Raw genomic sequence first — 27950 nt, 5'->3', positions numbered from 1 at the left:
AATAAGTATGAGAAAGAATTACTGTGAAATTATGAGATAAACAGTCTGCTATGATTGTGTCATATAAGGTTGTGGAAGTTATTAGTTCTTGGTCCCAGATTTTGTCAAATAAATTTCCCGTCAAAATGCGACTTATAGTCCAGTGCGACTTATCTGTGTTTTTTTCTACTTTATAATGCATTTTTGGGCTGCTGCGACTTATACTCCGGAGCGACTTATAGTCCGGAAAATACGGTAAATCTCAAAAGAGAGCTTTTTCAAATGGTATTTTTTTCAATATACTCCTGCTTTATCACAATTTGAATAAAGAACTACTCAGAAATGCTGTTTCATTGTTAAATTCCTTATGTCTTCTATCATGAGAAAAAAACTAGAAGAACGTGTTTACTGTTTCTGGTACATCACCTGTCCATCCTGGGGGAGGATCCCCCCTTCATGTGGACATCCCTGAGGTTTTTTTCTTTGTTTCCCGGAATCCGCTTTATTTTTTAGGAGTTTTTTCTTACTGAGAAGGAGCGTCTAAGGGTATGGAAAGCTTAGTTTAGCTTAGTCTGTTGAGTTTAGCAATTAGCTATTGTATTTTATGACTGATTTCCTGTTCTTATACACTTACCAGTATGAAGCCCATTGAGACAACTATTGTTTTAATATCAGGATATAAATATAAATAGGTTTAATTGAATGGCAAACACCAAAAACACAATTTTTATTGGAATAGGTCTTTAAGTGACTATCATGTTCATACATAATCAAACTCTTAAAAAAACAAATTAGCCAATCTGTTCTTTTTTTAAGATATTTTCACCAATGGTCACATGGCACCAATGGGTTCTTTCTTCTTTCATTTTGGAATGGCCCTCTCTTCACTAAACTCTATAAAGGATGACAAAAAGCAGCAGTCAGTATCATTTTACAACATAAAAGTAAAAAAAAAAAAGTTTTTAAAATATCTTCTTAAAGTCAAAGTTTGCTGTAAGGATTTAAAAATGGCATAACTTAAGTTTTGTTTTTTGTTTTTTTTAGGTTATTTATTGATAAGACTATTTTGGATGATGAAGTAAAACACATGAAGATAAAGATAAGTTTCCACTTTCAAGAGCAGGGAGTGCAGCATGATTTATGCTTGAAGAAGATTGTGGATTGCAATCAGGTTGATTGGTATTTTCATTCTCAAAGCGTTTTGCTTTTTTTCATCACTTCACACTTGCGATGCATTTTAGGAGATGAAATAGTCATCTAAAATTCTAAATTGCTCTTTAAATGATTCCTTGCATTTGGGGCTGCTAGTATGTGAAAATTGCAATGTTTGTTTGACAAGAAATACCTTTTTCCAATATGTTCCACAACAATCTGAAATTAGGCCCACTTTTGTCTGCCTTGTCAAAACACAGGTGCTTATAGATATAAAGCTTCCAACATTTTGTTGGTTATTTTTAGATATTTTATTTTGCAGGCTTTCTTTGTTTCAAGAATTAATGATTGTACAACATTTTGTTGGTTATTTTTAGATATTTTATTTTGCAGGCTTTCTTTGTTTCAAGAATTAATGATTGTCATTTCCACCACCAGCCCCAAGAAAGCCTTCTATTACAGTTTTTCTCAGTCGCTTTAGTACAATTCTCAGATCAGAATGAAATTCCCCAAACTATTTGTTCAATCTTCACATCATGATGTCACTTGTGCACATCATATAAGCAGTATCTCACTTCTTTGAACAAGTTGCAATTGCTTTGGTACATCCATGCAAATGATTATGGACAATTCTCCGCTCTTTGCTATATTATCAATTGTTTATGTCATGTTGATGTAGTCTTACTCCTCAAAACACCTAGTCATTAGTTCATCGTATAAGTCATTAACTGTAAAATGGTTGACCAAGTTGTCATAATGTGACAAACATATTTCGCTGCATTTCAAGAGAGGATATTAGCTGTGATGTCGAGGAGAATTTGTGGTCTAACATACAGGAACAACAAGAGGTGTAGGAAGACCACACCAATTCCTACTGCACTGCCTGTACTGTAGTACAGAGTATTTTCCTATCTTTTTTTTCCCTTTGTGTTACTGTTTGCAGTGGGTTTTTTTCTATGTTGGTATGACATGGTCTGTCAACAAATTACAATATGAACAATAAAAGTGAAAATGTGAATCTTGTCCAGTCTCCTGCAATCAAACAAAAAAGGTGTAACTTACATTTTACAATAATAGTCATCAAAACCTTAGCCATAGTTTACATCAGAACCTCCCTCTAAAGTACAGTTATATTGACAACATGACAAAGTAATTTGACTGTCTTGTTCGTAGACAATGACACAAGGACTTGACATTCTGATGGCACTGACATGTTCAATGACATAAAGACTTAGTTTTGAGAGATGAACTAAAGATTTTGAGCAAGTTATAGGCTTTTGCAAGAAATCTATAGTGTTTTGCTGTTTTTACAAATTGTTTGGAGAAATGCACACACGTATTTGCAATCTTCAATTCTGATCTGAGAATTGTACTAAAGCGACTGAGAAAAACTGTAAACCTTTGCTTTTTAGGATCTAAGACTTGTCAGTGAACATTTCTGCATCTGGTAAATGAGAATTTTTGGATTACTTTGATAAATTAAGTACAGTTTAAAAAAAAAAAGAAAAAATAGATTTTAGAGCAGAAAGGTCGATTGGGAGATAAACTGAATTGAGGAAAGAAAGGAAGTCATCTGAAAAACAAAAAAGGGCGATATAAAGATATTGAAGGGAGGCTGTTGATATGGGAATTTCAATACACTTTTGTGGTTAATGAGAATAAAAACTGGGATCATGATTTACAGGAAGGGAGAACCAAGAGGCCTGTAGTGGTTTGTTTTGTCAGATGTTTTAATCAGTATTATGCATCAAAAGTGGTCCAACTGCTTTTCCTAGAGAAAAACAGAAACCACCTTCCTAAACTATTTTCATGTCTTTCTTTAAAACAAGTTTAAAACTATTGTTTCAAGCATCAATGAAATCCTTTTTTTTATTCCAATTCTTTATTAAAAACATCAGAGGAGCCAGCTATTTCTGTAGCTTTAGGACAGTAAAAAGGTTGGATGTACCAAAAATTAATGTGAGAATGTTGTTTGTTTTCTTCTGTTTTTACTTTTCCTGTCTGCTCTCAGCTGCCTACTGTAGCATCAATGATTCCCCATTGAATGGGGGTGTGGTCAACCGCACTAAACTTAGTCCTGGTAGCAGAATACAATACTTTTGCAACCGTGGTTACTACCTGGTAGGCTCAAGCAATGCCACCTGCAGGCTTAATTCTAATGGACTTTACAAGTGGGATTCACCACCACCTTTCTGTCAAGGTAAATCTTTAAACTTAATAATCTTCTTATGAGTCAAACATTTAGAAAAAAAAACCTCTAATACTTTTTTTCTTTTCCATGTGGCAGCTATCTCATGTGGGATACCTCTGTCACCGGGAAATGGCAGTTTCCATGCCACTCAATTTACCGTTGGTAGCCAAGTCACCTACTACTGTAGCCAGGGTTACCACCTTGATCCCGCTGTACCAATGACAGCTGTGTGCTTGGAGGATGGGAGCTGGAGTAACTCGCTTTCCCCCCCCAGATGCCTGCGTAAGTGCTTTTAACTGTCATTGTCAAAGCATATTCATGAATGTGGAAACCATCCGTCTATTCAATCTCATGGGTATTGTGATGATCATAAACCTCTCATCCACGTTTAGCCCAGTTCAAAATATATGTATCATAAAATCTGAAGTGGGCTGAACAACTGAGGTATCATTTTTACAAGTTCAAGTATGTTGGCCTCAGTCCCTTTTAAATGAAAAGTTGAAAAATGGTCTGTTTTTGTCTTCAAATGATAGTGTGCTGTGAATGATACAGAGCCCAGTGCAACACTGAATCAAAGCTAAACTGGGTCTGCTTAGCCCGTGCCTAACAGATTTACTGTTTCTCATGAAACCATTATATATTTGTAAACATTTGAACAGTAAATTTACTGTAATTAGTATGTCATGAACTGCTGTTGTGCTTTGTTTTTCCACCCAGCGGTGCACTGTCCCAGCATCGAAACCATTTTGTCTGATCACATGACCTTCCGCCTGCTTCGTGGCATACTCGGGGAGTTTGGCTCTATGGTGATGCTGGAATGCTCCTCAGGTTATTATTTGGGTGCCGGGTATCGGACTTTACACTGTCTCGCCAATGGGACTTGGGAGGGGTCAGATGATCCTGCTACTTGTAAGAGTAAGTATTAAAAATATACCTTTTAGACGGACAGATACATTGATAGATAGATAGATAGATGGGTAGGTAGATGGGTAGGTAGGTAGGTAGATAGATAGATAGATAGATAGATAGATAGATAGATAGATAGATAGATAGATAGATAGATAGATAGATAGATAGATAGATAGATAGATAGATAGATAGATAGATAGATAGATAGATAGATAGATAGATAGATAGATAGATATTCTTGTATTTTGATTTATTATAAGGAAATTTACTTGGCTGGGAGCCAGTTTAGCTCATGCTGGTTTGCGGTGCCTTCCATCCGTGAAACCCGAGTTCGACTCCGGGCTGCTCCCTGTTCCCTTCTCTACCTCTGCTGGTTCCAAGCCCGGTTTGAGAAGGTTGCGTCAGGAAGGGCATCCGGCGTAAAACATTGCCAAATTTACCATGCGACTTGTGCGCTGTGGCGACCCCTGATGGGAGAAGCCGAAAGTAGAAGAAGAAGATAAGGAAATTTACTTGGCTAAAGGAAAAGTTAAAGTAGATTTTTTTAACTGGGAATTATCAAACTCCACTGTGTTTGTTTGCCTCCTTAGTATATGTTTTCATATGGTTATCGACCTGCTGGGTGGATGTGTTTTCAAATTCCTTTGAATCCTACTGTTCAGAGCTTACAACTTTGAAAATAACGCAGCTTGTGCTTTTTAAATGTGAGGTATATCGTAAGAAAAATACAACAATGCCTTTTTAAATAATGCATTGTTCTGCAATTTCTCTTTTGTTCCTATTTTATCCAAAAAGTTAAGTTACGGGAGCATGCTGTTACTATCAAATACTCCAACAGAGAACATCTTGCAATATTTTTGGGATACCATTAGTACATTTTTAGTGTATTAGAGAAGTGAAATGTGTTTCTAATTAATTATTTGCATTAGGAAGTAAGATCCACCAGAAATGTTGCTATCCTGCACCAGATATGACTGTGTAGCAATATCCAAGGGATTTAATATATATTTATATATCTGAGAAGGGACTAAGGTATTCAACAATCCTTCATCTGTTGACCTTAAAAACTTTCAGGATTATATGATTAGTATTTTCAATAAAATCATAGTTTAGTTTAAAATGTTTGTAATTAGGAACACAAACTTAGTTTATGATCAGACTTTTAGAAAATTTATCATTCTGCCTTTTGTGCCTCTTTTTGTAACAATTTGTGCATGTGTTTTTTTTTGTTTTTTTTTTTTTTACTCAGTCATTTCCTGCGGGGAACTTCCCTCCCCACCCTTTGGAACTAAACTAGGGACACTGACCACGTTTGGAGCAACTACAATCTTTATGTGTAACCATGGTTACACGCTGGTGGGATCACATGTCAGAGAATGTGGAGCTGATGGGCTGTGGAGTGGTGCAGAAACCAGATGTCTAGGTAAGAGGTATCTCTTGTATGTTGTGATTTGCTTATAAGGTCAGATTTGCCTGACAGTGAAAAGCATAATTACCGTATTTTCCGGACTATAAGTCGCACCGGAGTATAAGTCGCACCAGCCCAAAAATGCATTATAAAGTAGAAAAAAACACAGATAAGTCGCACTGGACTATAAGTCGCATTTTAACTTTCACAACCTTATATGACACAATCATAGCAGACTGTTTATCTAATAATTTCACCATAATTCTTTCTCATACTTATTTATTTATTCCTTTCATGAAGCATCATTGGCCAACTAATACTCTGTATTCATCCTGTATTTGTAGAAACAGTTTTCACTTTTATTGCATTTCTGAATCTATGAAATCATTGGAAAATAGAATATTATGTTGTTAGCCTTCAAGATCTTACTGTAAAAAAAGTTTGCTGATTCTCTGAGTCACTTAACATACTCTTAACACTTAACATACCTCATACATCAAATTGACCCAGGAACATCATCTCTGTTCCTCACAAATGAACATAACAGGAGGGTTAACAATGTATTTATTTCAATTTATTTCTAATATAAGTCGCTGCGGAGTATAAGTCGCACCCCTTGCCAAACTATGAAAAAAAGGGCGACTTATAGTCCGGAAAATACGGTAATACCGAAGATGTTTTCTATAGGGTAAAGGCTAAAACTTGTAAAAAGAAAAACAAAATAATCTGCTCATGAATCAGGAATAAAATAGTCACCAGTCAGAAAATAATTATGTGAAAGCTTTGAATTTGAATCCATCTTCATTGATGATCTCCTCAACTGTTTTGCTTGTCTGTTAACAGTTCAAAATCATTGTTGGCTGTTGTATTGAGGCAATAGTCAGATGAAATGTATTTGAAGCTCTAAAATGCTTTTTGTTGCCAACTGAGAGGTTTTCAGCTTCTCTTTGCACAGTTTTTCTGCATTATCTCTGTAAAATCATCTTCTTCTATCATATTTCTTGGTGGTCTTGCTGCATGCAGTGTTCTTTCAAACTCTCCCTGCAGAGTAAAGTGATGCTACGTTTGAAGACTTAGGGCAAATCTTTAGAATGCACCCCTAGTGCCAGGCCATCGTGGATATGTATGTTTGCTGAAGATCTAGTTTTACCACGTTGACACACTGTGTGATGTTTGCTTCCAGAGTTAGCCAAGATTAAATGTAATCCACTGTCACCTCCAGCCTTAAGTTGTTCCCATGGTTTCTGCAACATGAGTCTCAAATGTGATTAATCATACCTTCGCTTAAACAGTGAAAGTAGTGTTATTTTTGTAAAATCTATCTTTATCCAAACTTATTGCACCTTTTGGGCTTTCAGACAAAAGAAGCTGACTTGGACTTATGAACACTGAGAACTTTTTCACAAATAACATTTACCTGCAATTTTTATGAACTAAAAATTTGGTAGAAATGCTTTTTTCTATAATATTGCTTGTGGATGAAGGTCCAGATTGTCCAGTTTCTCAATGTGTCTGTTCTGTTCTGACATATTTATAAGTATTTTTTTCACTATTTGCTGAAAATCATTGTTCATATTTATCTAGAATAAGCGGAGTCAGATATTTATGCTGATGGAAATTGTGGTTAAAATGCTGATATTCACATATATATCTTTATGATTTATGTCATTTTCCATGTTTATTGTTAGCAGTCAATCATTCTTGGGTTTCAATGATGTCTCTGTTTGTTAGACATTTAGTTATGGAACATTTTATAATTCCGTACATTTAACTTATCTTTTTTTTCCTTCACATTTTTTATATTGTCTAGCTGGGCATTGTGATTCACCAGATCCTATAGTCAATGGCCACATAAGTGGCGACGGCTCCAGCTACCGTGACACCGTGGTGTATCAATGCATGCTGGGCTACAGGCTAATCGGCACATCAGTGAGAATCTGCCAGCAAGACCACCGTTGGTCTGGAACAACACCTGTCTGCGTCCGTAAGTGGACCGTGAAAGTGGTTGTAGTATATGCCGGTTTTTATCAAATATTAAGAGATGTTCCAAACTGAAAATTTATTTAGTGTACAGCTCTTTGACTTATTCTTGGTCTCTTGTATCTTTTAGCTATCACCTGTGGTCACCCAGGTAACCCGCCCAACGGGCGGACCAATGGCACGGAATTCAACCTCAATGATGTAGTCAACTTCACCTGCAACAAAGGTTACATCCTCAGTGGAAGTCCTCGGGCCCAGTGCCGACTCAATGGACAGTGGAGCAGTCCCCTCCCTGTCTGCAAAGGTCACACTTGTATCTCATTACACACATTTATACATCCCATCTAAGTCAATACTTCTGTGTTTGCAATAGCTCTTCGTGTTCATGTGCATACATGGAATGAGCCAGTATAGTTTTTCCCTTTTCCCACAGTTCTGAAATGAAAAACAAGAGCTAGTAGCAGATGCATGTTTTGTAATCTTGGTCTTTCAATGTCTTTAAATTTATTTTGATTCTTCTTTAGATCTGCTCAGCATGAACATTAGCTGTACTTATTTTGCTTGTAGCTACAGCAAATGATTTAAATCTGAGTTCAGCAGGCTTTAAACTAAAATAACTGCGTCCATGCCCTCACCAGTTGCCAGCAACGATCCACTACTAATGGAGGGTCTGCATGTATCTAATCTAACAAATTCATAGATGCATACACACACAGTTGGGTTAATCTCAAAAGACTTATTGCAATCCTCTGTTAACTGTGTGTGTCCATCACTTTAAGAAAGAATTGTCTTGGCCCTCAGCAGTGAAACAGGTGTAATATATTAAAACACACACAGCTGGCAACATGAATTTCCCATCAGAGTGATTCATCCCTGCCTGTTTGCTTGGTTTCTTCATTTTTCCTTATTCTTTTGTCCCCCCCCCCCCACCCCCCACCCCCCCACACACACACACAACTCTTTCTTTTCTTTCATGCCTTCTTTCCTTGCAGCAGCAGCTGTCATTTATGAATATGAGACTTCCTTCATTCCCGAAGGGTCCCAAACACACATACAAAATTTCACTCACACACTGTCTTGTGCCCCCACAGACTTGAATCCGAGCGAATGTCAATCTCCCCTGTGACATGTGGAAACTCACACTCTGCTGTTTTGGGCTAACATCACTCAGAGAGGAGGGAGGAGAGGGTAGCTAGAGCTGTAAGAGCAGGAGGAAACAAAGAACTTTTAGAAAACTGAGCAAAGTTTGACAAAAGTGGATATGATTTATAATTCTTGTATGATAGTTGCTCTCTGAAGAGAACATTTCCTTGTTTTTTTTACACCTAGTATTACATCTGGCTACCTGCTACAGCCTGAGTGTCATAAATGTATTAATTAAAAAATGAACTTGATGTTAATCTAAGAATTTATGTAACACTTGTATGTTTGTTGTAATAAGACACTTATGGGTAATTTATTTCATTTAACTTGATTTTTTGCCTCAATTTTCTTTAGTGGTGAACTGTTCAGACCCTGGTCATGTGGAAAATGGGGTGCGTCAGTCTGGCCTACATTACCCAGAGGTCTTCAGCTATGGCGTAACTGTTGCAATCCACTGCAAACGAGGTTTCTACCTGCTGGGTTCTGCAATCCTTACATGTCAACACGATGGACTTTGGGACAGACCAATGCCTCGTTGTTTAGGTAAAATCCTATAAGTAACACATTTCAACTGTTCAATATTTGAACCTATAATAACACTTTACATAAAGAAATATAGATAATGTTAGGGATTTCTGTTCAACCATTTCTATTCTTTTCACACTCTTTTTTCATGTAGAAAATATTTCATTTTAAAAACATTACAAGAATGAAACTTGTCTGGAATTAAACATCAAACTCTTATATTTAATATGTTAACATTAAACTAAACAGAGTACTGATTATTAATGTGTGCTATTATTTCCAAATGTCATACTGACAAATTAATGTTGTGTCTGACATTAAAATAGATATGATTGGCACTTTGCATTATTACCATGTCAGTTCAATTGTAAATGCTCTGTGCAAGAAAAATTTTTTTAGAAAAGTGTTAGGACATTAAATGTGTTGCCTTAATAAATATATAGTAATGTTGTCAATCATAAAGTTCCATCAGATAAACAGTTTCATAATTTCAAAAATCCAGTTTGAGAAAGTTTTTCTTTCGTCCTTAAACTTTGATGTTTAGTTGGTCAGAGTAGTATGCAGATCTGCACATGATGTAAAAAGGATGTCAAAAGGCTTTCAAGTTAAGCCAGCTTACTGAGACTTCATTGATGTTGCTTGATTGTAGCCTACAACCTGTTTTTTCAAAGTCAAAGCCAAGTGATTGTTGCTTTGACATGAAGAAAAGAAAAAAAAATCAATATGATCTGTCTAACTCCTGTGATTTATTTCTTTTAATCACAAATTTTAGGAAAATAAATTTAAGAAGTTGCTTTTTAGAGGACACTTGAAAAATGAGAAAAATACAGCATGCTGTATGAGCATGTCTGCAAAAAGGGAAAACGATCGAAAATATTTGTTCTATTTGTCTTGATTTGTATAAAACGTGCCATCAAAGACTTGTCGATTACTGTGTTTTTCATTCTCTTTGTCAAAAAAAGCTATGTAAGTGAGGATTGGCTTGAAGAGACACTAAAATGAGCTTAGACCAGAGAGAAAAGACACACACACACAAAAGAATTTCAGGCAAGAACATTGAAATAAACTTTAGTAAAAAGGCAAAAGTAGAGGGAAAAGGGTCTACACACTTTTGTGTACTTGTGTCCGTGTGCAGTAAAAAAGCAAGCGTGTCTCTTAAGGCCATAGATGTGCTTCTTAAGAAGCTGTCATGGATGATAGAAACACAGATACCAAACCAGAGCATTAGAAAGACGGAGGCTAATGCACAGAAGAGGGGAGAAACACAAAGAGGTGCATGAAGACGACATGACAACAGCCAGAGATAAAGATTTCAGGCAAAAAAGAGCCGAAAGGATAGGACTCCAGTGACATCCTCGAGTTACAAGAATTACAGTCAAGAAACACGGTCTTTTCATAAAAATGGGAGGCAGAAGGGGGATGACTGAGAGGCAAGGAGAGGATGACGTCATATGATTTGGGAGTATGAACAGATATTAGGATATGTCATTTGCAAAATAAAAAAATAAAAAATCTAAACTGTGATATATTTAAACTGTTTTCTTTATAACTGAACTGAAAGATGGGTAGTTTATTCACAAACACATGTTTTTTTATCTATTTATTTTTTGTTTCAATGCTTGTAAAATAAATTATATTTTTGGTCAAATATTAGACCAAACAGTCTCGGGCAGTTACCTGAGACAGGTGTAACATTAAGTTTTGTGGTTTATATTGTCACCCATGTTCATTAGGTTACATTTTTTGAATTAAGAGCACATCTTTTATGTTAGCAGATTTAATTTGATACACCTTAATAGGACATTGTATGTCCATTCTTCTTTGTCCCGCTCTTATGCACATAAAAGTCAACAAAAATCAGCATCAATCCCCTTGTTCTCTCTTGTGACCCCCTCCCCTTTGGCTCCTGCAGTGACCCAGCTGCACCACCTAATGCAGTTATGTATCTGAAATCTATAGTTGGATGCAATCCTGCACGCTTAGCCACCCCTCTTTCACTTCCAATCTTTTGCTGTCTCCATAGCTATTTCCTGCGGCGACCCCGGCGTGCCGCCGAATGCAGTCGTGTTAGGAACCCGCAGTTGGACTTACGGCTCGGTTCTGCAATACTCCTGTCTGCCCAGTGGACTGCTGGTGGGCAATTCCACTCGTCACTGTCAGGAAGATGGGACGTGGAGTGGAGTGCCCCCCTATTGCACTGGTAAAGCAAAACTACTTCATAAAAATCTAAATAGTATGCCTTCTCTTTAAAAAAAAAGTGTGAGGAAGAAAACATTTAACAAGCACAAGAGTTGCCTGTTTAAGAAGCAAAGAGCTTTACCACATAACACAGTGAGTCCTTTCACACTGGCAAGTCAGCGTGAAGACGCCTCAACATAAAACACTGTGATGCCACCTGTGGCTGACACTGTGCTCGATGACAGCAACAGGCACCAACTTAATGTGATTGGGGCTTGTCACAGACTGACAGATTTCCTGCTTGTGTTTGGAATATTCAGTCCTTGAGCTGGATTGGCTTTTGACTTTCAGATCAGCAGGTACCACATACTGTAATCAGAATGTTGGAGTAGAAGACTGTCACTTTACCCAGCATGTGCTATCTACGGCTGAAACCTGAATCTGTTCAACTGTTTAAAAAGGGGAAAATATTAACAAGTTTGGAGTCTTCAACATTGAAAACAAAAGGAATGCATTTGTTAAAAAAATCTAGATATGAAATGAAAATGTTCTATGTTCAAGCCCAACTTTGTGAAACAGTCTTTTAAAGCAAGCTTAATAAAACTTTTATATTATATATTTTTAAGTTGAAATAGCAAAGTAGTAGAATTTTAGAATAATGAAGGAAGAAGACAAAGTTAGTTTTCGTTTTTCTATAAATCATATTCCAAGATGAGTGCAGAGAGATATTGTGTCTTTTATTCTACACAATATCCAATAAAAAATTACCTAACAGTCTTTGTAATCAGTTTTCTTAAGGACCTAAAAATGCTGTTCTATAAATCCTTCAGCAGCATGTTTTTATATATTTTTACTGTTTATTGTGTTTTTGACAAAATATATTCTTTCCATTTGGTCTGTTTTTCTTTACTCTCATACAAATTCCCTTCAAGGCAAAGGAGGTGCTCATTCATCTCAACTGCAACACTCTAGTCAGACTCGAGTGACCGTCTAGATCGGATTCGGACTTTCTTGTTTAGCACCTGGCAAATAGGCTTTAATGGACAGACACTTGTCAACATTTGTTTTGTCAGCTTTCAGCATATGTTTACTGTTGAATCTACATTTACAGGTCTTTAGTTGTTGTCAAATGCCAATGACTTATAGTTGATGAAAGCGTTTTAATGAGGAAATGCTTTAACTCAATGGCGAGACATTATTGTCTTAAAAATTAGGTTGTTACCTACAAAGATGTTTTTAAATAGAAACAAGGAAAATTGTGGCCAACAATTTTTACTGCAGATGGTTTGACTGGCATCTGACATTTACCACAATACCATCAATTCTGATTATTCTTCAGAACACTTAGTGATTTGAACCTGAACTCTTACTAGAATGGTAATATAAATGTACAATTACAATAGAAAATATGTGTTTTAAGGGTTTTAAAAAAACTATTAAAGTTCCATAAGTGTTTACATCCCTGAGCTGCTGCCACAGCCTGTAGTCCAGCCTCTGGTGTTGAGTGTTCAGTAGGGGAGGCAGCGGGGCCCACTTTAAAGCTTTTGGTACAAAAATCTAAGTGGATTTATACCTTTGATTATACCAGATCACAGATTCTATCAGTCTACAACCCAGACAAGGATTCAGACTGTCTCAATCCCAGATTGTAGCCTAGTAGGCACTCTCCTATATAAGGCCACTGCTGTAGATCAGTATTAAAGTAGTGCCAAAGGAGTAAAGCAATAAAATGTGTGCAGTAATGCCCAAAAGACTGCCTGATTAGCACTCCTCTTCACAGCTCTATCAAAGCCATGCCAATTGAGATAAAGTGAGATGATCAGATAATATTTCTAGATAAGAAGTAGTAGATGGCTGAGTGGAATAGGAGAGACTATTTTCATTTTGTCATTATTATTATTATTTTTTTTTGTCTTTTACCGTAACCAGATTTTACTCAAATTTGTAGAAAAGTCAGCAAAAAGAGAGTGCTGGTTTAAGCACACAGGTTTTAAGTGCCGTTCTGCTGAAGGCCTGTGCTGACGCCACAATACTAAAACAGGTCATTTTCAAACTCAGCATCTACAGTCTCAGTAGATGAAATGCAATAAGCTTTCTTTGTTGGCCTCAAAACACTCATAGGTAAGAAATACATCCAACTCCTGGATTTAGAACTTTACCCTGTAAATGTCGCTGCTACATATTATAGAAATTTCAGCTTCTCTGTTTGCAACCCTTGGTGTGTTTATTGCTACGGAAAAGTGTGTGTCACTCCTTTTCAAATAGAAGGAAAATTGCTGATGTCATGGCATCAGCATACCAATGAGTTTGTTTTTTAACAAAAAAAAATAAAATCTAGCTTTACCCATAAAGAAATGTAATAAATCAAATTTGCATAATTGCCAAAGTCTCAACATTGCTATGTTTTTTCACATTAAATATAGCTAGAATAAATGGAAATCATTTAGCAGCGCTTCTCCTTTTTGGATCCTATAAGACACAAATTCAGAGGGGACTTGTGTTATTTCAGTAATATTCATGTGGTGTTACTTTTGGAATATTGATATTGCTTTTCCTTTTTCACTACAGGTGCCAGTGTCGGAATATGTGGAGACCCTGGGATTCCTCCCCATGGTTCCCGCCTGGGAGGAGAAGAATTTAAGACCAAAAGTCTTCTGCGTTTCAGCTGTGAGGCAGGATACAGTCTGATTGGCTCAGCAGAGAGAACCTGCCTTCACAATGGCACCTGGAGTGGCACGCAGCCTGTGTGTCAAGGTGGGAGCTGCATGCTTACCTTACTCCTGTTATTATCTGATCGTACAGCTCTCAAAAGATTATTAGAAAGTCCTTACGAATCCGCAGTACAGCTTGCACTTCAAACTGCTTACAGAACAGCCTTTATTTTCCTGACACAGTCCTTGATTCGGTAGCATTGAAAATCATGGTTATGCTACTTCTTTGGTTCAATAAAAATATGGGTTTTCTGCTTTTTCTTTTATCTCAGGCAGGTTTGTCAGTTTTACATTGAACGACCCTATCATTCCCTCAGTTCCCAAAATGCAAATTTTATTTGATTAATACAGTTGAGCCCCAAATCTAAGCAGAGTTTAATCCAGTCCATTGTATGAATCTGTGATTAGTGTAGCCTCTAAAGTTAAAATTTGATATTTTCTTTGGTCTTAAAGTCCCACTCTGATCATCTTTTGATCTATTTTACGGCTATTCCCAGTGGTCGTTTTTATGATAATGCTGCTTGTAGGTAAATAGGACATAGTTTCTGCAGAGTGGCAATAGTTCATTAGACATTGGCCTCTGTGAGTCTTTGGGACTGTTGGCAAGATGTAAGCTCATCCCTACCTTCCGACACTCATCTGTTTACATTCTCTCCCACTAGCTAACAGCCCCTCACAACCCCAACACAATATAAATCTTACAACAAAAATGATGAGCAGCATTGAAACTACCCAGCTGTACAGTTTTGAAGCAGGTCCCACCTCGGACGAGGAAAACAAAGGTGCACACGGATCTATTTCTCCACCTAGCGGATGCATCGGGCTTGTGGCCTGCTGATTGTAGCTTCTATGTCAAAACTTTTCAACAGAATTTTTGCATCTGCTCCTGATTCACAATGATTTGAATAACAAAATGATCAGAAATGAAATTTAAATGATAATTTTCTTTTTATATGTCCATCATGAGAAAAATCCCACACGAACATGTTAAAAAATTATGATTTTCATCAGAGTGGATCTTTAAGCTGTTTAGTATTGTTCAATAGAATTAATAAAGCAGCTTTCAAAACATCTTGCAGGCTTCCCACGAGTTGTTTATTGCATACTAAGTATTGCTTCAGGACAATCTACCAATTGTATATGCTGCACATTCCACATATCTGACAAGCCATAAAATTAAGTACCGTAAACCTCCATTTTAAATTGTTTTTATCTCTTGTAAATTAAAATTAATTAATATCAGTTTGTTTTGTTTTCACTCATATGCTGCAACTAAAGATTTCAGAGCGGCAAAACTTCAATCAAACATTTATAGAGCCTCATATTTAAAGCTGGTGTCTTGCTGTTTACCAAATGAGTGTGATTCAACAGAAGATGTTGCATAATGTAAGAGGATTGTGAAATTGGCAGTTTAAAAAAAAAGAAAGAAAAGAGAGAGAGATGAAAAATTTGTATGCCAACTTTTATGTCAGCTTGGCCCAGATGGAAAGAACTGCAGTGTCACTTTTAACTGACTGAGCTGGATTATCTGCACCACCCTGCTGATAAAGTGCATCCTATTTAGCTCCAGTTTCAGAGACTCTTTAAGCCAAAAGGAAGTTAAAGAAAATAAAGTGGGTCCCCTCAATGCTGGACTGCTGCCTGCATTTTCCTTCCTAATGCCCCTCCAAGATTTCCAAACTGAGTCAAAGACTTAAAGCTAAGCAAAGAAAATTCCTGTGCAGGTAATGGAATCATCTAAAGGCTCATGGGAATGCAACTGCATTCACATTAAGGGTGTTAAAACTTAAATTAGGTCAATGCAGCATATTCTGTTAACAAAGAAGTATAAAAGCAGTTTGTGAGAAACAGTTTACACCCAGATGATCAGAAAATGATCATCTTTATGTATAGGTGTGATCAAAGCAAGTTTTATTATTACTATTATTTTTTTATTTTTTGTTTTTTCTGGTGTGAAGGGTTTTGAATGTGTTAATGACTTACTACAATAAACATTGTGTTTTTGATGGTTTTAACATGTTCTTGTAGCATTTTCCTCATGATGGAGGACACATAAAGAAAATTAAGCTTAAATCTACATTTCTGAATATTTCTTTACTCAAGTCATTATGAATAAACACCAGGCGAAGAAATGGAAAAATGGAAAAAGCCTATAGCTGTAGTATAGGTGCTACAATCAGCGGGGCACAAGCTCCCTGCCCCGCTCCATTCCGATGTTGGGGTGGATAGCTCCAATGTTGCTCACCATTTTTGTTGCACCGCTAAGGTTAGCTTGGGGAGGTGTGAGGTACTATAAACTAGCGGTGGAAAACGACACATTTTGTGTGGGGTTTTTTTGGGCCAATATTTGAAAGACCACTGGAAACGCTTTGACAATAAACCGCATTAATAAGATGATTAGATGATTAGGGTGGGACTTTAACACAAAACCTGAAAAAACAATCTTATAGAATTACAGGTGGCATTTTGGAAAATGTAAAGTCTTCTTCAATTAACTTAGATTTCATCATTCATCAACTGTTATGCACAAGGGAAACACGATTTAAACAATAGGCATTTATCCCATTGGATTTTGACTCATACACATTTGTAATAGCTTTTTTTCATTCTGCTTCGAAGTTCAGCACACCTTCAAAGTCCAGCATTTAAGCCCGCTTTGTAAAATACAGCCGCACCAAAACACACATCCCCAGAGTTGCATCCGTTGACTTTTTCAAAGTGTCTCTTTGTATAATGCACATTATTTATTTCTGTCCACAGTTGTTTTTCATTAGGCTAATAGTAGTTAAAAGCTGATTCAGAAAGGGTGCAACATCTATCATTGAGACATAAACACAAAGAAATCCATACATACTTCCAGACGGATACACACATCCACAGACTGCTGCTAAAACACATACCCTAACACTCTGAGATGGAGGCCGCAAGATGCACTGTTGGACTAGGCTTTTAAGGGTTTTAGGTAATGAATCTCATCAGTATATGTTTGATTGTTAAGGTCTGTCAGCTGCCATGATCCTATTAGTGAAATGTGCCGTGGTTGGTTGCTAATTAATGTGCTAATTAATGTGATGTGCCAGCAAACTAAAGATCGATGGATCACTGATTCAGACCTTTCCACTCTGCATTTAAGTACCCTCCTCTGACTATTATGTTTTGCAATTTATCACGCTAGTAATGACCAAAAGCAGAGAAAGATTTTGACGTCTCCAAAAGACTGTTTTAATTGGAAATAATGGCACACATAGTTTAGTAAACTTTAAAAACGATGACATTAGAACTATGTAACTTTAACATAATGGATGTTAACTTGAGGAAAAAACTCCAGTTTGCATGAAGTGGCTGCTTCCACGCCAAGCTCAGAGCCAAGTTGGATTCAGTTTTATGCATTTTTTTGTGCTCTCAGCACTGAGACTAGCTTGTTTTGAGGAAAACTTTTATGGAAGATTGTCTACAAGTACTAACTGCAACAAATAAAGAGTTCTCCAGCTTTGCTGCATGCCCAGTGCCTCGTCTGTTGATGCTCCTTTCTGTGCTTGTAAAAATAACTATTCTTTAGGGAGATTCAGTCTCATTTTCCAACATAATGCAAAACTGGCCAGTGGTCCTTAGTGCATTTTAAAGCTTTACTCAGAGAAGCTCAGTGATAGTCTTATGTGACTTGCACATATGCAGTAGGCTACACTGTGTATCTGCAGCTTCCTGTTAGCCTTTAGCACACAGCTGTAACCCACTAAATCTTGCAGTCAGTGCTGGGAATCAGTCCAACAACCTTTAGTGATTAATTAGCCTTGCTACCTTGAGGACTTTTTTACTGTATTTCCTGCTGACTAGTAATAATCTCATTATCACATCCCACACCTGATTAGCTGTGAGTGACAGCAAAGTGGTATTTCTAACCCTGATATTATCACTGGCTAATCAACGCTGATTGGTATTTTCTCAATCCTCAGCTGTATCCTGCGGTAACCCTGGAACCCCAGCACATGGCAGAATCGTCCTCAATGATGGCATCACATTTGGCAACTCAGTGGCTTACGCATGCTTGGAGGGCTTCAAAACATCAGGCCTTACCACGAGACATTGCACAACAAATGGGACATGGACAGGTCAACCCCCAGACTGCACTGGTACGATGGCTTCTGTGTGATTATTCTATACTATTGGTTTAAGCAGTGGAAGGTCTGATCTGTATTTAAAAAGAAAAGATGTTCACTCAGCCATTGTAAAACAGGGTTTAAAATGTAAGTATTGACAGACACCCACTCCCTATGAACTGTTTAGCATGTTAAGAGATGAGCAAACTTAAATATGCCATATATTGCATTGTTATAAGCTGCTAAAATAAAGGATAAAAGAAGGGGAAGGAACAGGTCAGAAGCAAAGCAGGAGATGGCATGGAGGTTAACTTCTGAAGCTCCAGCCTGGTATTCTGATTATCTCTTTCTAACAGGATTAAGAGGTTAATAAAGATTGTCTGTGAGAAGGTTGTGTTGGACCTCTGATCATGTACAAGCATTTTCCCATTATTATAGAGAGCAAGACAAGTGAACCTGTACTTCTGAGTAAAAAGAACTGATAACATGCCCCACGACTGTGGTCTCCTATGTAGACTACTACAGCTTGAAAAATGCCTGGCTTACTCACAAAGTTTTACTGTCTTCTTTCAGTCATCAGTTGTGGAGACCCTGGACCCATAGCTAACGGAATCTATCTGGGAAATGACTTTACCTTTAACCACACAGTGGTTTACCGCTGTAATCCAGGTCACCTAATGGAACCGTCTGGACCTGGAAGCGATGTTATACGCTGCAGTAAAGAGGGAACTTGGAATCAAACAAAGCCTAGCTGTAAAGGTAAAAAGATAATGAACATTGCATGTATCTGCCTCGACAGGAAGTCAAAAGACTTTTCAAGAATAGGGTTTTTGGTTATCCAGAGAAGGATTCGACCATATTTTCCTATTCAAACATGAAATGTACAGAAGCAGACACTTTTGTCAGATGCAGTCTGCCTGTTAGTTTGCAAAGTGGTGCCTGGGTAAAGTACACACGGTGGCAGGGCATGATGCAAAAAGCATGGTCTGCTGCGCATCAAGGGCAGGAAATCTGACATATGTATAATATCAGCACTACATGTTCTATTTTGAGATGTTAAAAGTATTGTCAGAGGAGTGGAAAAAGTAAACAAGCAAGCTGAAAGGAGTTAGCTCCATAGCAAGAGCCATTATATAGATACACCATCATTTACAGTCAATCCTCACTGCACTTTTCATATTTGGGTTCATTCAGTCATTTAAATTGTTACCAGATAGCTAACTACACAAACTCTGTATCTGTATCAAAGATAAACTTTTGCTTCCTCGCATGACACCCCATAAAAAAGTTACATAAAGAGCCTGTGGTGCACATGTCAAAGCAACTGCTAAGTTCAAGGTTTTCTTAATGCTAAAATTGACTGGATTACATCTTCTGGAGACTGGTATGAATTTAATGCCTTGGAAGAAAAAAATAAAAAAAATTACATGGGTTTATTCTCCAATAGAAAAGTACACTATGGAAAATGTAATATTCCAGGTGGCATGTTGTCATAATTCTTGCTATTAGTAACTTTTCTGAAGATTAGTTTTAAAGAGCCACCTGAAAGTCACGAAAAATAGATTTTTTTTTTTTCCACGGGATTCAAATGATCATTTTAAGTAACGGAAATAATTAAAATAATTGTCTAAATACTGAGAAATGGTTAAAGTCTTTTCAAAAACAAAAAAAAAGAGACAGAGGATATATCAAGCTTAAATAGGAGCTGTTTTTCATAAGAGATCTTAAATTACAATAATTGGAGTTTGCTAGAATGTGTGCAATCTCTACTTATTTTGGGGCTACCCAACCCTGGTCGTAAAGATCCACCACCCTGCCTGTTTTCCAGCTCTTCTTGCTGCTGATTTTATGCATAAAGCATTAGTCACAACTGCCCTTACGGGTAGATACGGGTGTCTGCAGGCAAAAATTGGGAAAATATCAAGCTCTGAAATTGCTCGGCGAGCCCAAAGAGCAAAAGTGTTCATGGAAAGTTGTTTTTTTTACCGCTGTGCTGCTGGCGATATGGTGTGGCAAACACGTACACCACCACACAAAAGTAAGTAAGGGTGAAGTAGGTGAGATGCTGGCATGTTGCACAGATTTTTGATTTTTTCATTCCAGTTTTTTTTTCAATCCTGCGAACTGCCCAAGTAGCCCTTTAATGCTATTCTAGGGATAAGTGCGGGCTCCTTTTGTGCAGCCTGAATGTTAGGAAAACAAAGAAACTAGACAATCAGAGTAAAGTTTGTGTGGGCATCCTACAGGTCCCTACGTATCAACTGCACACCCCATACGTGCAGCATCCGCGTACCATCAGTAGGGAGCTTGTGCACACACTAAGCAACTAGATTGCAGTGTAAGGACCCTGTAAAAAAACCATCACCTGTATGTCAAAAGTGAGTGTACCCTACATTATCTGTACAAATACTTCACGATAGACACTTACCACACACACACAACAACAACACGTTCCATTTTCATGACATCCCTTGAGGTGGCCGTACGAGCCTCAGCACCCGTACGGGTTCAGTGCATGTGACAAAGACTTAAGTTGTGTTCAGTGATCAGAATTGTCTAGTTAACTGCAAGGAGGGAGTGGAACACTGGAAAATAGGCAGCATGGAATAAGGTCGGGTCGCCCGACTGACTGAAGCAAACCAACAAAACAAAAAAAAACAGTGAAAGATAATATTAGGATTAGTACAGATGTTCCTTTTTTGCCATTGAGATAGATATAATCATCATTGCTTGTTTGAGAACTTTTTAATCTGAAAATGCCTTCTTCTTGATGAGAAAATGAGCAGGTCTAAAGTTAAAATTACTTTAATACATTTATAAAGAAAATCTGGGTGTGAATATCCACTTTTTTGAAAACGTGCTACGAATACAGCCTTTAAGTATGAAAATAGACACATAAGGCAGAACATAAAGACTTTTTCTACAAAAGTGATGCACATCACTTTTTGAGTGTCATGCAAGGCACTAAAGGATATTAAGAGGAAAATAGGGTTTACACCATGCCAGCTTTTGGTGGGAATAGTCAAGAATATTGAATTTACATAGACTGGGCAGCACAAATTTCCGACATTATAACGTTTTGATTTCATTGAGGGTCTCTTCTAAAAGGGCAGTATATAATATCGTAGTTCAATCTAAAAGAAAGATCAAATTAACTTTATAAAGAATTACATCCATATAATCTGCATTTGATTACTAAAAGGATGCTGTTGTAAATGCACAAGATAATTAAAGCTAAAGGTGGGGCTATACAGGAGTAGTGTTAATTAAAATTAAGCAACAGTGTTCATGGTAGGTTGGACCAGGTAATTAGTGGTTTATTTGCAGGTTAGATTAAATGCCTCACTTGGCTGGATTGCCTAACAGCAAGAAAGGTCTTACTTCCAAATACTGAGCACCTTTTGGGAAAACCATCACAAACCTATGAGCTGTACTAGTTAGAAAAGGGGGTTGGAATCTTAACTGTGTTGACTAGGCCTGCACAATATACCGCAAATTTATCGTTATCGCAATATCAAGCTGTCCAACATGCATATCGCATAAGACAGCAAATTTGCAATAAATGGTTACCTTAGATGTGGCCAAACAATCTTATGGCAGCTTGAAGTGTTTAATGGATTGAAAGAATCCCTTTCTGCATTTGACCAATCAGATGGACCCCTTCACGTTGATAACTAATCGGATGGCGCCCTATTATGTTGCATGTTCGCCTCCTATGTCAACAAGGATCATTTGTAGTATAATTTTTAAGCTGTTGTAATGGAATGGGAATAATATTTTTGATTATATCGTTATCGCAATATTAATTAATAATATCGCACATCGCGAGTTTTCTTCATATCGTGCAGCCCTAGTGTTGACCTATGAAGTTTTAAACACCCAGTGATTAATATTCCTCACACATCAGTTTCCTCTGAGTAAAATCTTACTGAGTTCCTGCCTGGCAATTCCACCATTTTGTAGCGATTCAATAAGAGCTCAAACAAATTTCATGGAAATGTTGATGGTAGTGCAGTGATTGGATAGTTGGATGTCACATCCCAAAGCAAATCACTAATAAAAAGACTGGAAAGTGTCCTTTTACTTGCTTTAGCACTCACTTTTGTACTAATAACACTTGTTGCACTTCTTTTGGGCACGCAAAATGGTCTGTAAAAACAAAACTTTGTTGTGTGTGTAAAGTTTACAAGATTACATGGGATTTTTGTGGCACACTAATGAACGACCTTGGGAGTATTTCAGACAGGCAACTCGAGCAGTGCGTTTAGCTGGTAACTCCTCCCTGCAGGTGGTTCAGTCTAATCAACTCACCTGTCCAGTGTCCTACTTAAGTTCCAGGTGTGAGGTCCAATCCCTCTTCATTCATTTCCGCGAGCTCTGCTTTCATCACCTCACCCTCCTCCCCGGCTTTCACCTGTGAGCTTCGTTAGTAGTAGTTTAATACCCTAAGTTTTCTATGGAGATCTTTGTTTTATGAATCTGAACAGAGCCTTATGCCAAACTAAAAGAAATATGAAATAAATCTTCTTTACTGCATGAGTTGTCTGACTGAAATGTCCTTATAGTGTGAACATAGAGGACTGCTAACAGATATGCACAAAAATTTCATCTCGTAAAAGTTCTGCCCCTGTGACCTGATATGGGACGTCTACATTAAAGACAAATTACACAAGATATGTGGCAACTATAGTGTGTTTTTGTCTTTAAAATTTCATGTGCACAGAAACATTTTGTTTCAAAAGCATAGACATTTTCCCTGAGCAAAGCGATATTTAGATAAATAATAAGAATAGTAACTGGAACAAAAACTAAGTTATGCTTTCATTTGGTACAAAACTAACTTAGCTGTTTTAATAAAATAGCAAATGACAACAGATCAGAATGGAATGATCTGGCAATTTTTGTTATAGTTCTTTAAATTTTAATTTAGGATTGATTTACCAAAAAAAGATATTGCTCTCTTTATTGAGGCAACATAAGAAAGTAAAAAGTCCTATAAAAGCCTGTAATTTATAATTCACATTTCGATACTCAAGAACAGTAAAAGGAAACAATTCCTGAGATCTTCCCTGCTGTCTCTTCTCACAAACGGAAAATCTCCTGCTGGTTCCTTTAGCTGCTGAAGCTTTGAACTGAGATGAAGAAAGGGATAAAGAGGCTACTGAGAAGGAAAGAAAGAAAGATGCAGAGAGGGAAAGCAGGGGGTGTAAAAGATGCTGGAAGTGATTGAGAATCACACACGCAGGCAACAAATTGAAAAGTGGAATTTGTAATTATGAAGACAAAAATAAGAGTACCTGAGTTTTTTTTTTCTTTTTCTTGTGCAAGTCCCTTTTCAACTCTAACAACTTGCCTTTTAAACAGAAAGGTTTTTTTCCCAGCTTCTCAGGGTGCAGGTCAAAACCTTTATGACCTCTCTCACATTTTCTCAGTGTATATTATATATACATAGAGAAAGAGAGAGAGAGAAAGAGCGCACCACACAGCAACCATAACACAATAGATTAAGACAGGAAAAAAGGAAACGGGGGGAGGGGAAAGCAGGTGACTGAACAGGGGAGCAGGGGAATAAAGTGATGAGCCATCAGTGGGGAAAGACGGAAAAAGTAAAAGGAAAGCAAGTAAGAGAGGAAGCAAATGATGGAAAAAACATGAAGGGAAAAATCAATATCTGCACACAACCCTGTAAATGCACAGCAAGAACAAGGGATTAAGGCCATAAAATGTGTTTTTAGCTCAACTGTGTCAAAAGAAAAGATATGGTTAAAACAGAACAAGGAATGGGATGGTGTGGCAGTCATGCTGTGAGAGGGTGACCAAGCAACCCAGATTTAGGATGGATGGAAGTTAGGAAAGATGAACCATGAAGTCTGCCAGCATAAAAGAGGTAAGGGGACCTATGTGTAGGATGTGGGAAGAAGGAAATCATGTCAGACCGGTAACGGTGACAGGAAGAGCAAAGGTGTGCAAGCAAACTAGAGTAAGAGTTCCCATTCTTCCTGTGGGTTGTGCATCCTATTCAGATCAAATACAACAAGGGAAGGAAACAAAAGAGCTCAGAAGCCTTCAATTACAGACACAAGTGATCTCTGGGCTTCAGAGACCATCAGAAATACTGCTCTGGAATATTAACAGCTGTTTTTCCATTTCCAGACAGCCGGGGTTTGTCTCATAACTACAAGTTGTATTTTATGAAGAAGGAAACAGTCATACGATGATTAATTTGAATCCCTGTTAGCTGCTGGCCAGCCACTAGCTATTGTTCCTGGAGTCACAAAGCAATAAAATGATGAACTGCATGCTTTATGAACCTGGCTCTGACTTGGAAGTTTTTTAAATTTTATTTTTATTTTGTAGAATCGACAAAAACATAATGCATCGCACAGCTAAAAATGAACTTTAGTACAAGATGAAACCATTTTTATTCTTTGCAGTCATAAGTTGAGGCTCTTTCAGGCTGATGTCTGAGACCAGACCTCTCTTGTTAACTAATTAGTTAAAGGAAGGATAGAAAGGAAAGGAATAAGCTAGTCCTTAATCTCACGGTTGTTTGGTTCATCATGAAAAACATCAAATTAATTATTTTTCTTCTAAAATGTAAGGTTTCTCTTTTTTGGCTCTTTAAGGAGTATTCGAAAGTTTAAACAATTTTGGTGGATTTTCTTAAATAATGCAATCTTAAAATACTTTTGAAATATGTTTTACAAAGAGAATAAATTACAAGCCTTCAATTAGACCTGCGTATTCAATCGATGGATTTAAAAAGCCATTTCCTTTTTATCTCCACTTTCCCATTTTTCCTTTCTGCAGGTTTAAATCCTGTGTGCGACTGGATTTGTTTCTGGATCATATTTCCAATTAACATTTGTGCGACATTTGTGAGCTGTGAAAACCAGACTTAGCAAATCCTGTCAACCTCTTGAATGGCACCAGTTACTGGTTCGATAGTCACAAATGACTTGGCAGGTTTCATGAAGAAAACAGAGAAAACAAAGCAACGCGACCTTGTTTTTGATAAAAACATCACTTTCTGTATTGTGCCATTGCTCTTTAGAACTGTAAAGAAAAGTGACACCTTTGAATTTTAAAAAAGACACGAGGCAGCATCTGGAGAAGCACGTTCCTCATCACTTACATTTTGCTGATTGTGTTGACAATAATTCTACTAATTTGCTGAGATTGCTGCAGGGGAGATCTTCAGTTGAAGGATGGCTTGCGGTTCTTAATTCATTAGGTTGAGCTTATAGTTTGCCAGATGAAAGTAAACATTCAACTCTTTAATTATAAGGATACCCCCTCAGCATTTCCAACTTTTACTTTTTCTCTGAAACGAAATGCTGAAATTTACAACAGGCTCATGTTATGTCAGTATAGTTAGTTAAATAGCCGTTCAAGAGATGAAAGGCAGGTAAAACCACATGACCAGTTTGCAATAGTGGATGTTAAAATGTTTGTGTTTTTTCTGCTATCACTGTGTTTTGGCCAAGTACATCATTATAGACTCCTAGCCCTTCTGAATATGAGCAGAACAGTTATACAAAACGTCTAAAGTCTGATGGCTATGAAACTAATTAATGTTATTCTAAAGCCGAAAATTCCCGTTGATCAAAAGACTACAACCCTTTCCAAGAGCAATTTTTAACTGAAATGTAAAATAAAAACATGAGTTGTCGAGGGTATCTAACTACAGAGGTTCAGCTGAGATTTACAACAAAAATGAAAGTATTTTTTTTTATTTCTGTTGTAAAGTTAGACCATTTAACATTGGCATAAATGAGGACTGACATGATTGCAAAAAAAGGTGTCTTGCAGTTTCATGATTAATCAGCACACACCTCAGTCATGATTCTAACCAGTTAAAGCGCTGGTTTGTTCAACTTAAAAGTCCAAAGTGTCACATAAAACCTAAAAAGAAAAGGGACCATGTTGAGCAAATTTATGCCTTGGTCACAACTGCCATTGTAGGTGGATATGGGCTGTCTGCTGGTGAAATATGACCAAACCTGTACGGGACAAGCATTATTTTCTATATGCATGCTGTAGGGGGTCAGTTCTTTTTTTTTTTTTTCTCTCTTAGTTTACACACCTTATAATGACCATAGTGTGGCGTAAGGGCACAGTACGCCAATCTCACCCGTATGTCATAAGTGCGAGAAACTTACGTTAGCCTTACAGACACTTCATGAAACCACACGTACAACAATGGATAAGTACCATTTTTATGACGTCCCTGGGGTGGCCATATGAAGCTGAAGGGAACTGAAAGACACACTTGCAGTCCTGTTAAGATGCGGCCGTTCCTGTCTCGGAAACCTCCATGTGCCCACTTAACCCCTGGGATGAGTGCACGTGACTAAGGCTTTGGGTGCGAATAGGGTTTGAAAATGCTGACAATACAATGAGATGAGGAAAGGAAATCGTGTAAGTGATCTTGTAAATGAGATGAGGCATTAACAATGAAATATGAAACATACCTTTTACTTTCAGTTAGTCCATATTTTAAATATCTTGCAAAAAATAGAAAATAGAGGAATTACACTGTTGTTGACCAGCAAAATGTAAAAACTGTGATTGGCATTTAAAGGAACTATTCACACACTGATGTTCACGTCCTCTAATGACCTCAAAGAACATCAAGAAAATGAGACAATTACAGTATCTGAGAAACTGATAACTTTTAGAGACAACTAATATTTCAAGTCATTGTTTGGTCTTGGCATCATTAGCTGCATTAAGGTTGGAAGCTCCTTTCCATTTAGATAATGCAATTGTGTTTTACCTTATTTTAAGGTTAGAAGTTCACCGCTTTTCTACTTTTATTTATGAAAAGTATTTGTTGCAGAAAAACATTCTCTCTTTTGACATGTTCATATATTTGTTTTATGTACAAACATGGTTCTGTGCTTGACTTCCATATGTTCTGAACATGTTGTTTCCATGCTTGAGTATGTCTGATTGCATATTTGCGTCTGCTCGGCGCTCTGTGTGCCCGTGTGCACTGAATGTAATCATGCCACAGTGAACGGAGCATTACACCATCTGACTCCTAGTTAGATGAGAAGAGCGCTGGCTTAAATGGATGTTTGAGGCCCTGCAGATGGTTATCATTATCTTATGGAGATAGTTACATGCACGCAGCAATGTTTATCATGTTTGGAAGTTATCTGCCCAGGCATCCATGCACATTAAGTGCACTGCAAGTAAGAGCGCACATTCGGCAGCATCATTATACATAAACAGTAAGCTGTCAAATGATCACAGATTACATTCTCTGTGTGTAGCAGATGTCTCTTTAATCCATATTAATATGATTTTAACTGGTATTCGTTTTGATTTCAGTGTTGTGCAGAAGCATCAAAAATACATTTTTCAAACACACAGGGTTTGGGCTTTTTCTGAGCGAAACAAACAGTTATTCCACAAACTGATCTGAAATGAAGAATTATCAAAATATTAAATTATAAAATTAGATTTGGCTGGTTTGATCTAGGTAAAAATGTATAAAAGTAAAGACGTATAGTAAATTCTCCTTTTTTTATTTTATTTTAGTTTATTTTTTTGCAAAATCGATATGATATTGTCCATAAGTCAAAGCTTAATCTCTAATAAAGGAAAAGGATGTTGTTAAGAATGTTATGTTTCACATTTGCATTCATTTTAAAGTCTCATCCTGCAAA

The 27950-nt window shown here is 37.2% G+C and overlaps 1 protein-coding gene across 2 annotated transcripts in view; it reads left to right on the top strand.

Moving 5' to 3' along the window:
- Positions 1–27950, top strand: part of LOC101164142 (CUB and sushi domain-containing protein 1) — a 411649-nt gene that overhangs the window by 368957 nt on the left and 14742 nt on the right. For both annotated transcript variants that reach the window (XM_023953530.2, XM_078944567.1), the window contains exons 52-62: positions 3143–3331; positions 3419–3604; positions 4040–4237; positions 5481–5654; positions 7450–7623; positions 7750–7923; positions 9117–9305; positions 11311–11487; positions 14034–14219; positions 18130–18306; positions 18847–19032. In XM_023953530.2, coding sequence (XP_023809298.1) covers positions 3143–3331; positions 3419–3604; positions 4040–4237; positions 5481–5654; positions 7450–7623; positions 7750–7923; positions 9117–9305; positions 11311–11487; positions 14034–14219; positions 18130–18306; positions 18847–19032 — 2010 coding nt within the window. The remainder of the gene's footprint in view (positions 1–3142; positions 3332–3418; positions 3605–4039; positions 4238–5480; positions 5655–7449; positions 7624–7749; positions 7924–9116; positions 9306–11310; positions 11488–14033; positions 14220–18129; positions 18307–18846; positions 19033–27950) is intronic.

This window comes from Oryzias latipes, chromosome 3 (assembly GCF_053564925.1).
Source record: "Oryzias latipes strain Hd-rR chromosome 3, Olatipes_Hd-rR_3.1".
Classification (NCBI taxonomy): domain Eukaryota; kingdom Metazoa; phylum Chordata; class Actinopteri; order Beloniformes; family Adrianichthyidae; genus Oryzias; species Oryzias latipes.
The sequence above is the reverse complement of the archived record's forward strand: the minus strand, read 5'-3'. Positions and strand labels throughout refer to the sequence as shown.